We start from the raw sequence: 12,656 nt of genomic DNA, 5'->3' as shown, positions 1-12,656 counted from the left end.
ATTTTGTTGTGTGTCTGCCCTTTATAAAATACTATTTTCATTGTTACTTATCTCCTTAGGAACCTATACTGGATTATAAACTATTACCCATCACATCTAAATTTTTGTGCTTGTCACTTGTCACTTGACACCTCCATAAATTGGCTCTACACTATCTACCCAGTGTCACACCAATCCTCAATATGAACCTTTATTCTGGTGATAGCAGTTTCCTTACTGCCCCCCAAAAGCTCATTCCAGCTTTCTTAATGTATTTTTTAATTTTTTAAATTTATTTATTTGGCTGCATCGGGTCTTCATTGTGGCATGCAGGATCCTCGTTGCAGCATGTGGGATCTTTCAGTTGCAACATGCAGGATCTTTTAGTTGTGGCATGCAACTAAAGCTCTGTTTATACTAATCCTTTCAAAATATACCCCTCAGAATTTCTTACTTCTCCAAATGCTACCCGTCTTTTTTAAGACTGGACACAATTTTCACTTCTTTTACAAAGTCTTCTCTAACTTGCAGCTAGTAGATAAGTAAGTTCTAGAGATCTAAAGCACAGTATAGTACTTATAGTCAACAATACTGTATTATAAACTTCAAAGTTGCTAACAGACCAGACCTTAATTGTTCTCACCACAAAAAAAGAAACAGTAACTGTGTCACTTGTGATAGGGTTATTAGCTAACCCTATGGTGACAGTCATATTGCAATATATAAATGTATCACATGAACACACTGTATACCTTAAACTTACACAATGTTATATGTCAATTATATCTCAATAAAAAATAAAGGCTGCTCTATGTCCACCCCATGATAACCTCTGCCTTTTCTGATTTCTCATAGTGATAATTAAGTGTAATAAATAATCTAGGGCTTCCCTGGTGGCACAGTGGTTGAGAGTCCGCCTGCTAATGCAGGGGACACGGGTTCGTGCCCCGGTCCGGGAGGATCCCACATGACGCGGAGCGGCTGGGCCCGTGAGCCATGGCTGCTGAGCCTGTGCATCTGGAGCCTGTGCTCCGCAATGGGAGAGGCCACAACAGTGAGAGGCCCGCGTACCGCAAAAAAAAAATAAAATAAAATAAAAATAAATAAATAAATAATCTAGCATTTCACAGCCATTCCTTCATGGTTTTTTTTTTCACATTCTTTTCTAATTGTTTCCTGAACAATTTTTATCTCCCGTAGCTAGACTTACTTGAAGCTAGAGGCCATATTTTTTAATATTAGCTCTTGTATCTCTCACACTATCCAACTAATTATAGGCTCTTAAGACTTGCTACTTGACGGACTGACAGTGTAAAACAAAGCTACTGAATACCCTGGAACAGAAAGTGAAATTACAGCCAAAAGAAGAATTCCAATATAGTAAAACTAGAGAATGGGCTTTCTAACTTAAATATCCTTTCATATTCATTGCCTTTTTCATATTCATGCACATAAAATTTTTTTTTAATATTTGTATGACATACTGGACAAAGCAGCAAGGGGTGAACAACTGGGCTCTTCGGCCACCCCAGAGGCTAAGAGAATCAGTATCTCAGCATTATTAAAATCCACAGTACTCTGGTTGACAAGCTCTGATCTAAACGGTTTATTCTGTGCATCAATGGCAAAAAAAAAAAAAAAGTCTTATAGAATATTAAAAGTACCATTAGTCGACAAAAAGCATTAAAGTATATGAAATAAAAATAAAAGGGGGCTTCCCTGGTGGCACAGTGATTGAGAGTCCACCTGCCGATGCAGGGGACACGGGTTCGTGCCCCGGTCTGGGAAGATCCCACATGCCGCAGAGCGGCTGGGCCCGTGAGCCATGGCCGCTGAGCCTGCGCGTCCGGAGCCTGTGCTCCGCAACGGGAAAGGCCACAACGGTGAGAGGCCCGGCCCGTGTACTGCAAAAAAAAAAAAAAAAAAAAAAAAAGAATAAAAGGGACTTCCATGGTGGCGCAGTGGTTGAGAATACGCCTGCCAATGCAGGGGACATGGGTTCGATCCCTGGTCCAGGAAGATCCCACTTGCCGTGAAGCAACTAAGCCCGTGCACCACAGCTACTGAGCCTGCACTCTAGAGCCCATGAGCCACAACTGCTGAGCCCGCGAGCCACAACTGCTGAGCCTGCATGCCACAACTACTGAAGCCCGTGTGTCTAGAGCCCATGCTCCACAACAAGAGAGGCCACTGCAATGAGAAGCCCACGCATCGCAATGATGAGTAGCCCCTGCTCACTGCAACTAGAGAGAGCCCTCATGCAGCAACGAAGACCCAATGCAGCCAAAAATAAATAAATATTTTTTTTAAAAAGTATAAAAAGAAAGAAGAGGTCCAAGCAAACAAACAAAAAATGAATCACCAAAATAATAATAATAAACTAAAAGGCTCCTTTTCTAAATTACCAGAGGTTCTTTTCTCTGTTAAAAAATGTTTTCACCCATTCAGTGAATTGATTGCACCCTCCCTGTAACAGACTCTACATTGTGGTCTGTCGTCTGTTCATTACAGTACCTGTAATAATTCTCAACACTCTCCAGACTTGGAATGTTGAATGCATCTAATTAAAAAGAAAAGAGCAAACATCATCTATATTAAAAAGAAAAATGCAAACATATTAATGACTAAAGAAAAATGACAATTCTTTCAATAACACTTTAGATGATAGATGCCAATTAATTAGATTGGCATTTAATTTTAATTTTTAAAACTTGATAATAGAATTCAGGTTATCTGGAAACTTATCTAAAGCACATAGTATACTGAAGAACAATAAATATTTTGAATTATGTACTACTCAGAATAAATCAATTTGAAGTTATAAGACTGGACCACTGTTGCTGCTGTTTTAATTGTGTGATTCTGGAAGCCAGGAAGGACTGGATTCATGCCTGATATATGGATCCATGTCATGGGCTTCTAAACAGCAGATGACTTTGATAACAGGGCCAAAGCCCCTCTTTTTAAATCTTAAAAAAGATTCAGTAACAAAGAAGTTATATAATGGTAAGGGAAAAGGTTAAGGACATCATAGAATACTTATCTGGAAATATAATAATTTCATAGAGCTTGATTGCTTGGTTGCAATAGGCTAAAATTGTTTATCAGCTTTGACTTCCAAGAATCCACAACATTTCTAATAACCTTAGAAAGTAAGCTGAAAGCTCAATTTAGGCCAAAAGAAATATTATTGTGTATATAATCCTCTTGCTAAGAGAACAATTCTGTTAGAGTTAAATCTTCTTTTTTTTTTTGGCTACACTGCATGGCTTGTGGGATCTCAGTTTCTGAATCAGGGATTGAATCCAGGCCACGGCAGTGAAGTGCCAAATACTAACATTTAGACCACCAAAGAACTCCCTATTATAGTTAAATCTTAATAAAGATTTATATATATATATATACACACGCACACACACACATATATACCATAAGCATTTATGCCTATACAAGTCAAATTAAATGATTATGAACTTCAAAGGACTATCCAAATCATTTAATCACAAAACTCCATTTGATATTTGTTACTTTAAATATATCAGTAGTTTGGCTTGGAAAACTTTTTTAATATACACAGATTTGCTTTTATTGCAAAAGAATTTGACTTGTACCCTTAATTAAGATCAGGGAAAAAAGGGAATGTAAACATACCAGAGAAAGTTGTAAGCCAGAATCCTATTTTTAATTTATAATTTCTAGCTGCTTTGTAAGAACTATAGTTGACCCTTGAACAACACAGGTTTGAACTATGTCAATCCACTTATATGCAGATTTTTTTCAATACATACATACTATAGTACTACATAGATCCTTGGCTGGTTGAATCTGCAGATGCATACGGCCGACTGTAAAGTTATATCCGAATTTTTGACTGCTTGGGGGTCAGTGCCCCTAACCCCCACGTTCTTCAAGGGTCAACTGTTTCTATAAAGAGGGATTTTTCGATCTAACCAATAGCTGTGTATTTCACCAGACAGAATTTTAAAAGATAGCTTTTTAAAAAATATATAAATAGGTACTCATCAGCAATGAATAATCAAGTGAAGCAAACAAATGAAATACTTAAGTAACCAATAAGAAAGTCAACCTTTATGAAACAAACAGATCTACCATCAGGACTCTTGGAAAACAGTTCAATTCCTTATTAACACAACAATCATAGTCTAAAAAATGGGAAGGGTTATCCATTTCTCTCTCCATGCATATTGGAATATATTTGTAATTTTAATTTTTAAATATATATACAGCAAAATTCAATCTTTGTGATGTACAGTTCTATGGATTTTGACAAATGCATAGTCACGTATCTACCACCACAATCAACATACAGAACAGTTCTATTACCCCGCAAAATTATCTCATGATGCCTCTTTTTAGTCAGCCTCTCCCTCCATCTTCAACCCTTTGCAACCACAGATTGTTTTCTGTCTATAGTTTTGCCTTTCCTTGAATGTCATATAAATGGAATTATACAGTAATGTAGACTTATGGGTTTGGCTTCTTTCACTTAGCAAAATTATATCTTTTTAAACGTCCATCTGCATGGATTTTGCTATATGCTTTTCTTCCATGTAAGGAAGAAAGAAACCATACCAGTTTCCCCCTCAAGGTCTAACAGTGACATCTGAAGTTTTAAAATCACATATTATCGTTGAATTTCACAGTTGTGGCCTTTAGTATACCTAAGCTTAAGTTACAATGTCCCATTTTGTAATTTTACAATTTAAATTGGAGAATCTAGGCTCCTGAGGGAAAAAAATCTAGTCTTAATTATAACTGGGACTTGACTCTTACCATGATTTCCTTTGATATCGAGCCACTTGGTTTTTTCCATGACCCTTGTCTTCTTCAGAATACCCTGGTAAGTTTGCCATTCTGCCTCCTGCTGCCTAGATCCCAAATTTTCCTTTGTTTTGGCGTCTGTCAGGTCTCCTGTAGGTTTACATAAGAATTGAATAACAATGCAAAATAAAGCTGGGCTGGGGGTTCAATTTTTTTTTAATGCACACTGAAGAACAAAGATATTTAAAGTACTCAACATGTATTAGCATAACCACTTATGAATCCATCTCTGTCCAAAGCAAGCCACTGAAAATAAGATTCTCAGCACGGGCTTTATTTGTTTCTTATAGGTTAGCAAGTGCCTATTTAACTTCCTGTGATATTAGAAATAGGTTGTGAAAAATGTATCTTTAAAGGGAGCAGTACAAAATGCATCTTGAGACTCTGATGAAATGAAAACTCTTTAATAAGAAATTCCAACACTTTGGGAAGGTGTAAATATCTATGGTAACCTTATTTTCCAAACCCCAAATCAGGATATGTGATCTGACCAAGTATTATTTTTATGGCAAGAAACAATCTGGAAGGTGTAGTTTGGAAAATGAAATACCCAAATTTCTGGGAAACTAGACAGACATTTGAAATTGAGATTGTCCATAAAATGAGGACTCCATCATATCAGCAGAGGTGTTTCAGTAAGGTGGGTGAAAGATGAATCCCCCAAGAGCCGGGGTAGATGCTCCTTTAGCTTCTTCTCCAACACAGTTGGGAGCAAAGGGTTTGGGTTGTTTGAACACTCTAGGGAACCAACTCACAGAAGTACCAAAGGATGGAAAAAAAAAAAAAAGTGTCCTGAGTTACCTGAAGCCTCAAACAACTGACAATATAAGATTAATACTGTAAGGAAAATGGAAAAGTTAAGAAAAAAAAAAGAAGAGGAAGAGGAGGAGGAGCAGAACTTTTCATTTCTGGTTAAGGGGCTTTCTCTAAGTCTCTCTCAAATCCAGAGCTGCAATAACGACAACAAAAAACAGATAACAGACGGCAGACGGAACAGTAACGCGAGAATCATGAGCCTTGCTTCCACCGCTTGGCCAAAACCTTGCTATGGCGAGTCATTTAGCCCGGATCTTGACTCAGTTATCCATAGACAAAGGAAATTATAATATCCTATCTCCTCTACAGGAGGAGGACTCACCTGAGGCTGTAGCTAAAGTTCCCCTAACGTCCCCAAATTAAAAGGCTGCAGCCCTGTTTTCATTCTACCATCCGGACCACAGAACAACATGACAGCACGGCAATCCTCCCTACCTGTTGCTAGGACGAGAGCTGGTTGAATGATGTCAATAGTTTCAGAACAGAACTTCTCTAAGTCTACAGCTCTGCCTGGATCGCGAAACCTGCTCAGGTGAATGTCGGATATCTGCCGAAAGCAGGTGTTAAACAGAGATATCTGAGTCAGGAGGAGGCAGCACGAACAGAGACCCAGTGGCTCTCTCCGGCGGAAGTAAAAGGCAAAGACGCAGTGCATCAACGAAACCCCCAGGGAAGGACGGAGCACCAACCCCCCTCTCCCCCAGCCCAGAGTGTGGGCCCAAACAGGCGCGGGTCGCGACCCCGCGTTAACTGCTGGCGTCTCACCGCGCGGCGCCAGCTCTGCACCCACCCAGCCCCCGCCTGAGCTCCCGCTGCGTCACCTGCAGACCCCAGAAGATGTTGCTGGCTCCGAGGCCCGGCGCAGGGTGCGGGCTCCGGGGGGTGCGGGGCTGGGGCAGTGGCGAGGGCGGCCCAGCCAGGCCGTAGTGCTCCAAGAGCACTGCCGCCAAGGCCGCGGCCGCCAGCCCGGCGACCACCCTGACGGCCAGCGCTGCGACCATTCCGCCCGCCGGGGCGCGGCACGCGAGTGCGGGGCCGGGTCAGGGACCGAGCGGTGCCCACCGGGAGCTGCTTTGGCCGCACTTCCGGACTCTATGGTCGCGGGGCCTACGGCGCCGGTCTGGCCAGCCGGCGCTGCCACCTGCGCCTGGCTGTGTACCTGCAAGCCGCCCGCGGCTCTGGGCTCGGTTTGCTAATGCAATGCGGGGTAAGAAAAAAAAACCTTGACACCCCCTCCCCGCCCCCAGCGCCACTCGCAGTAGCCTTGGGGTGGCAGGGAAGGAGCCCGGGTCTGGGAGGCGGAGGCTAGCGTCCTGACTCCGCCTTAGTCAATCATGCCGGACCTCGGTGATCGGTTTCCTTGCAAACCACAGTTAATACCTACCGAGCGTACTTCACAGGGTTGTTGTGAGAATCAAAGTATGTATGAGGACGCCTTTTAAAAATTGCTGCACACATGTGGCAGGTGGCTTTCTCTGGTTCCTTCTGATTATTAACAAAGTCGCTCCGTAGGTTTTCTATAGATTTAATCCGTATGTTTTGTGAAAGTTGTTTTTTCCTAAAACTGATTTCATGTGCACTTGGTTGCATAATAGTCTAATACGGTGGTGTGCCATTCATTTAATACATTTTAAAATACTTCCTATGGGCCAGGTACAAGAGAAGAATTACATTAGGGTCCTGCCCTTAATTTATCTAACCATTCCCTTATTGTTGAACTTTTGGATTGTTTATTATGTTCTGAATAAACATTTTTGAATTAACATGTTTTGAAAAATATTCTGGGTAAACATATTTCTGTTCTCAATAAACAGTTTTATATGAATACAGCCCCCTTCTTAACCCCTTTTTGAGTTATTTTATTGGGCTGTGTTGCCAGTATTTAAGTTATGCCTATTTCAATTCATTAAATATTTTTTTAGTACTTTTGGAATTCAAGACATTGATCTAAGCAGAAAACATAAAGAAACATAATGGTAAGTAGCTAAAAAGTTCACTATCTTAGAAGTTTATATAGCAGAGAGAAATACATAAATGAGGTTGAGAAGAACATGCCATTTTGCTACAAGTGACATTGAGATATAAAATGCTAGAGGAAGGTTAAAACCTGGAGAGATCACTTCTTTGGAGAGACTCTGGAAAAGTTTAATTAAGGAGGTGGCATATAAAGGATGGATAGTATTTCTGAGTGGCAGAGATTGGGGGCAGGATGGGCAGAAGCACTTTCCACCAGGACCTAACAACATGAACCAGAGCATTAAGGTGAGAAAACGCAGGTCATGTTGAAGAGGCAGTGAGAGTCTTCCTTATCCAGGGGTTGGGCATCTGTGGATTCAACCAACCCATGGGGGTGTGGAAGCTGCAGATACAGAGGGCCAAATTTGGGACTTGGGCACCCAGTGGTTTTGGCAGTTGGGTGGTGGGGGGTGGAAGGTGGGGACAGACTCCTGGAACTGAAACAGGAGGGAAGGGGGCAGGGCACAACCTTTAAAAGAATGACATAGATGTTGAGGATACAACAAAAACTGGTTAGAACCACCTAGGTCCAAGATGGCGGGAGATTTAACTTCCAGTAGACCTTGAGCCTCATTATATGCTCATTGTAATACATTAGCATGCTAAATGACACACCGCACCCACAGGCGCCATGACAGTTCCGAGGCTGACCATAAAAGGCCAAAAAGTGGGCAGAGGCCCAATTCCTGGAAATCCCTGCCTTTCCCCCAAAGTAGTTGAAATAATCCTCCCACTCATTAGCCTATGAAATTACCCAGCCCATAAAAAACTAACCATGCCGTATTTCGGGGCCACTCCCACTTTCTGAGAGGGACTACATTTCATTCTGTCTTTGGAGTGTGTTTCTCCCATGGCCACTCTCACCTTCTGATATGGACCGCATTCTGTCTATGGAACGTGTATCTCTCTAAATAAACCTGCTTTCACTTTTCTATGGCTCACTCTTGAATTCTTTCCTGTGCAAAGCCAAGGACCCTCACTTGGCGGCCAGTCCCACAGACTCACTCAAGACCTGGGACATGACCCTCTTCTTGTGCCCCCTTTTTTTTTTTCCTGCAACAGAAAGCCTCTATAAATGCCAAGAGTGAAGATAGATCTGGCAATGGCATAGGGAACCAATTAAACAGAGGGATGTGGCAGAGAGTCCTGTTAAAAGAATACTGCACTAATCCTGTGTTACAATCTGAATATGTCCCCACAAAATTCATATGTTGATAGTATTTGGAGGTGGGGGCTTTGGGCTCCAACCTCCTGAATGGGATTAGTGCCTTTATGAAAGAGACCCTAGAAAGATCCCTGGCCCCTTCCACCATGTGAGGATGAGGCAGGAGATAGGTGTACCCCAGGCTGAGCAGCTGGAGTTTGTCCCCTGTGGGGGGACAGTAGCAGAGAGGAGCTGAGCCCTGCCCAGATAAAAGATAAAGAGACCACATATTTCTCATTCTCGAAGTCAAGGAGACCTTCCCAACTACACATGTGCAGAAAGGCTCCTTGGAGGTCAAAACCTACCCATAGGCCTCTTCACTAGAATCCATCTTGGCTAAGAGATATGCATGTGTGCACACATGGGAGGACCCTGAGATAAATCAAATAGGGACTCAGAACCAGGCAGAGCAAGATGATTGGCCAGAGGAAACCCAGAACAAATGCCCCATATAAGTGATTCAAACTACCACGAGGGCACAACTCTCTCTCTGCAACCGCCCATGTGTGTCTATTCACAAGTACTCTTTTTCCTCCTAATAAACACTTTACTTGTTGCACTACTTTCTGTGTCCTGGGGAAATTGATTTCTACAAAGCCAAGGGCCAGGGCCTTGTCACTATGTTGCAATGTAAATAGCAGTGAGAGTTTTCTTTCTTCTTCTCCTGAGAGCAAGGAAAACAAAGGGAACAGCAAACAAGCTAGAGAAGAAACATAACCTGGCCTGAAAGAGTTAATCACTCCTTGTTTTACTTTAACTGTCACTAATTTGTAGTAACTAGATTTGTACTTTACAAAGCTAATCTCACTCCCTGACACTATGTAATTTACATTTGACACCTATCACCCCTAACTCTGTGTGAGTTACATCCTCACACAGGATGCCTGTCACCCCCTAACCTTATTACCTCTAAGCACTTACATTCTATATGCCCCTGGTAACAAATCACACCCTGTAGTTTTTGCATTTCAGAAACAAGGTCACTGGCCAATAAACCAGAGGCAAACAGACACAATTACCAGCCTGCAGGACCTCTATTACCCGACAGCCTGACACCAGCTATGACTGTTTTGAAATAATGCAAAGGAAAGGAAGAATGCAAGACTTTCACTACTTTGATCCTTATCTTATACCCCGGACTGCAAGCCCCACATATAAAATCTTACCTGATTCCCAAGGAGTGGGGGGACACAGTTCTTGAGACACTAGCCTGCTGTGTCTTCCCTTCAGCCTGGCAGAAAAATAAAGCCATCTCTCTCTTTCTCCAAAATCCCTGTCTCCATATTTCTGTTCGGCATCAGTGCACAGGGAAGCCGACATTTCAGCAACAACTGGACACTGTCCCTGGTGGTCTATTGGCTAGGATTCAGCACTCTAACTGACACGGCCTGACTTCAGTCTCTGGATGAGGAAACAAAATCCTGCTTCAAGCCACTACAGGCCTAGGCCACCCAACATCAAGGACACAGCAAGAAGTCAGCAGTCTGCAACCTGGAAGAGTGTCTTCACCAGAACCTGACCACACTGGCACCCTGATCATACACTTCCAGCCTACAGAACAGTGAGAAATAAATTTCTGTTATTTACAAACCACCCAGTCTGTGATATTCTGTTATAGCAGCCTGAATGGACTAAGATATCCAGGTGGTGGGTAATTACAAAGGCCTGAAGTAGGAAGGTGGAAGAGTGTGACATTGAGATTAGAAAGGAAGGATTGTAAAGACAGAGACTACAGAATTTGACAGCTGATTGGATATTTGAAGGAAGAACAAAAGATAGCTGAAAGTTAGTATAAAATTTGGAACTCTAGTGATGAAAAAAACTAGGGCTATAGTGTATGTGTAGAGACCATTGTCCATATGAATAAAGTTTTTGGTTTTGTCTAATACTGTGCCACTAAAAAACATCTGGATGAATATCTTTAAAGCAAATTTGGAAGATATGGTTGAGATAATCTGATTTAAAACACAGGCAATGTAGCATATAAAAAATGCATTTGAAGAGGTTTTGGAGGAACCTACCTCAAAGATATGAAAATCATTTTCCAGAAATGGAATACAACAAGAAGCCATGTGATAGATGATAGGAACAGACTTGCTGTAAAGACATCTTGGACAGAGAAACATGGTTTAAAGTCACAAAGGCCAGCAGTTTGAATTTCAGACACTGAATTGTAACCAAGCTGCTTCACCCAAGGTGTTCAAAGTGAAACAGATCAGAACCCTATGGGGCCATCCCTCCTTTCTGTGTCCCCCATCTCTTGTTTGTAGGAGATGGGCTTCATTCAGCCTCCTTAACCTTCCCTAAGTTCCAAAGGGCAGGTTAAAACAGTTGCTAATCAGGGAAGTGAAGGGATACAGAGACAAGGGAGGAGCCACCAAGAAACAATAGTGCAGCCTTGGGGCAGGGTCCTGGTTCCTCAGGAAGGAATATATACATAACAATACCTTTGAGTTCTGCAGGAACTAAGGCCCCCACCCAGGTGGAGGATGGTAACTTCAGACTGAGCACAAGATTCCTGGAACACCGCCCTGTTACCTCACCACCGACCAATCAAAAGAAAGCCACACACCATACAGCCTGCATCCCAAATTTTGCCTATAAAAACTTTTCCCCCAAAACCATCAGGGAGTGCAGGGTTTTTGAGCATGAGCCACCTGTTCTCCTTGCTTGGCCCTGCAGTAAACCTTTCTCTGCTCCAGGCTTCAACATTTTGGTCTACTTGGCCTCACTGTGCATCGGGCACACGAACTTTGTTCAGTAACAAAAGTGAGTAGAAACAGGAATTTATTTATGTCATGATGGTTAATGATTCTCCAGAGAAATACTGGTTTGACCAGCTAATCACTACAAATTAGTATAAAAGCTGGTTCTCAGTTCCTGACAGTCAAAGGAGAAAGGTAGATTTCTTGTAATCTCATAAAGATAGCAAGCAGCAATTCACCATGAAAGCAAACTTTCCTAGAATTAAAGTGAAGGGAGAATTTATCACTTGGACATTTCACAATACAATGTACATTGTCATCAATACTCATAAATTGAACTATATGACTCATAAACATGAGTATTGATGACAATGTACATTGTATTGTGAAATGTCCAAGTGAAAGATTCTCCCTTCACTTTTTTTTAAATTATTTTATTTTTTTTGGCTGCGTTGAGTCTTTGTTGCTGCACACGGACTTTCTCTAGTTGCGGCGAGTGGGGGCTACTCTTCATTGCAGCGCGGTGGCTTCTCTTGTGGCAGAGCGCGGGCTCTAGGCACGTGGGCTTCAGCAGTTATGGCGTGTGGGCTCAGTAGTTGTGGCACACAGGCTTAGTTGCTCCGCGGCATGTGGGAATCTTCCCGGACCAGGGCTTGAACCCGTGTCCCCTGCATTGGCAGCCGGATTCCTAACTACTGCATCACCAGGGAAGCCCCTCCCTTGACTTTAATTCTAGGAAAGTTTGCTTTCATGGTAAATTGCTGCTTGCTATCTTTATGATAGCAATTGCCATCAGATCACTATTTCTATACTAACGTTATTTTAAAATCTGAAACTGTATTATTAAATCATTGTTCTGTGAAGTCATTTTGTTACCCAGTGAGGTCCATTTGCTCGACACACAGTAAGCCAAACGCTGAGACTCTGAGGATTATGGCTGAGAAAGAGTTTATTCACAAGGCAGCCAGACAAGGAAATGAGAGAACAAGTCTCAGATCTGCCTCCCCAAAGGCAATGGGGGTGGGATATTTATGGGATAAGCAGGGTGGTCTTAGGCATGGGGAAAGGTGATTGGAGGTAGGGGAAAAGCTGAG

The 12,656-nt window shown here is 42.2% G+C and overlaps 1 protein-coding gene across 10 annotated transcripts in view; it reads right to left on the bottom strand.

Annotated features, from left to right (window-relative positions):
- TMEM62 (transmembrane protein 62) overlaps positions 1–6,857 on the bottom strand; it is a 35,676-nt gene extending 28,819 nt beyond the window's left edge. For 3 of the 10 annotated variants that reach the window (XM_027084082.1, XM_027084084.1, XM_027084085.1), the window contains exons 1-2: positions 6,073–6,184; positions 4,774–4,911 (exon numbers count right to left, since the gene is read on the bottom strand). In XM_027084082.1, the coding sequence (XP_026939883.1) occupies positions 4,774–4,853 (80 nt within the window). In that variant the 5' untranslated portion in view covers positions 4,854–4,911; positions 6,073–6,184. Of the gene's footprint in view, positions 1–2,493; positions 2,540–4,773; positions 4,912–6,072; positions 6,185–6,458 lie in introns of those variants that run through there. The other 7 variants (XM_027084079.1, XM_027084081.1, XM_027084076.1 and 4 more) reach the window with 4 other exon arrangements.
- Between the last annotated feature and the right edge of the window lie 5,799 nt (positions 6,858–12,656).

The sequence above is a fragment of the Aethalodelphis obliquidens genome, unplaced genomic scaffold (genome assembly GCF_003676395.1).
Source record: "Aethalodelphis obliquidens isolate GAN/ISIS:26980383/991018 unplaced genomic scaffold, ASM367639v1 scaffold51, whole genome shotgun sequence".
NCBI classification, from domain to species: domain Eukaryota; kingdom Metazoa; phylum Chordata; class Mammalia; order Artiodactyla; family Delphinidae; genus Aethalodelphis; species Aethalodelphis obliquidens.
Note: the sequence above shows the minus strand (reverse complement) of the source record. Positions and strands in the feature narration are given on the sequence as shown.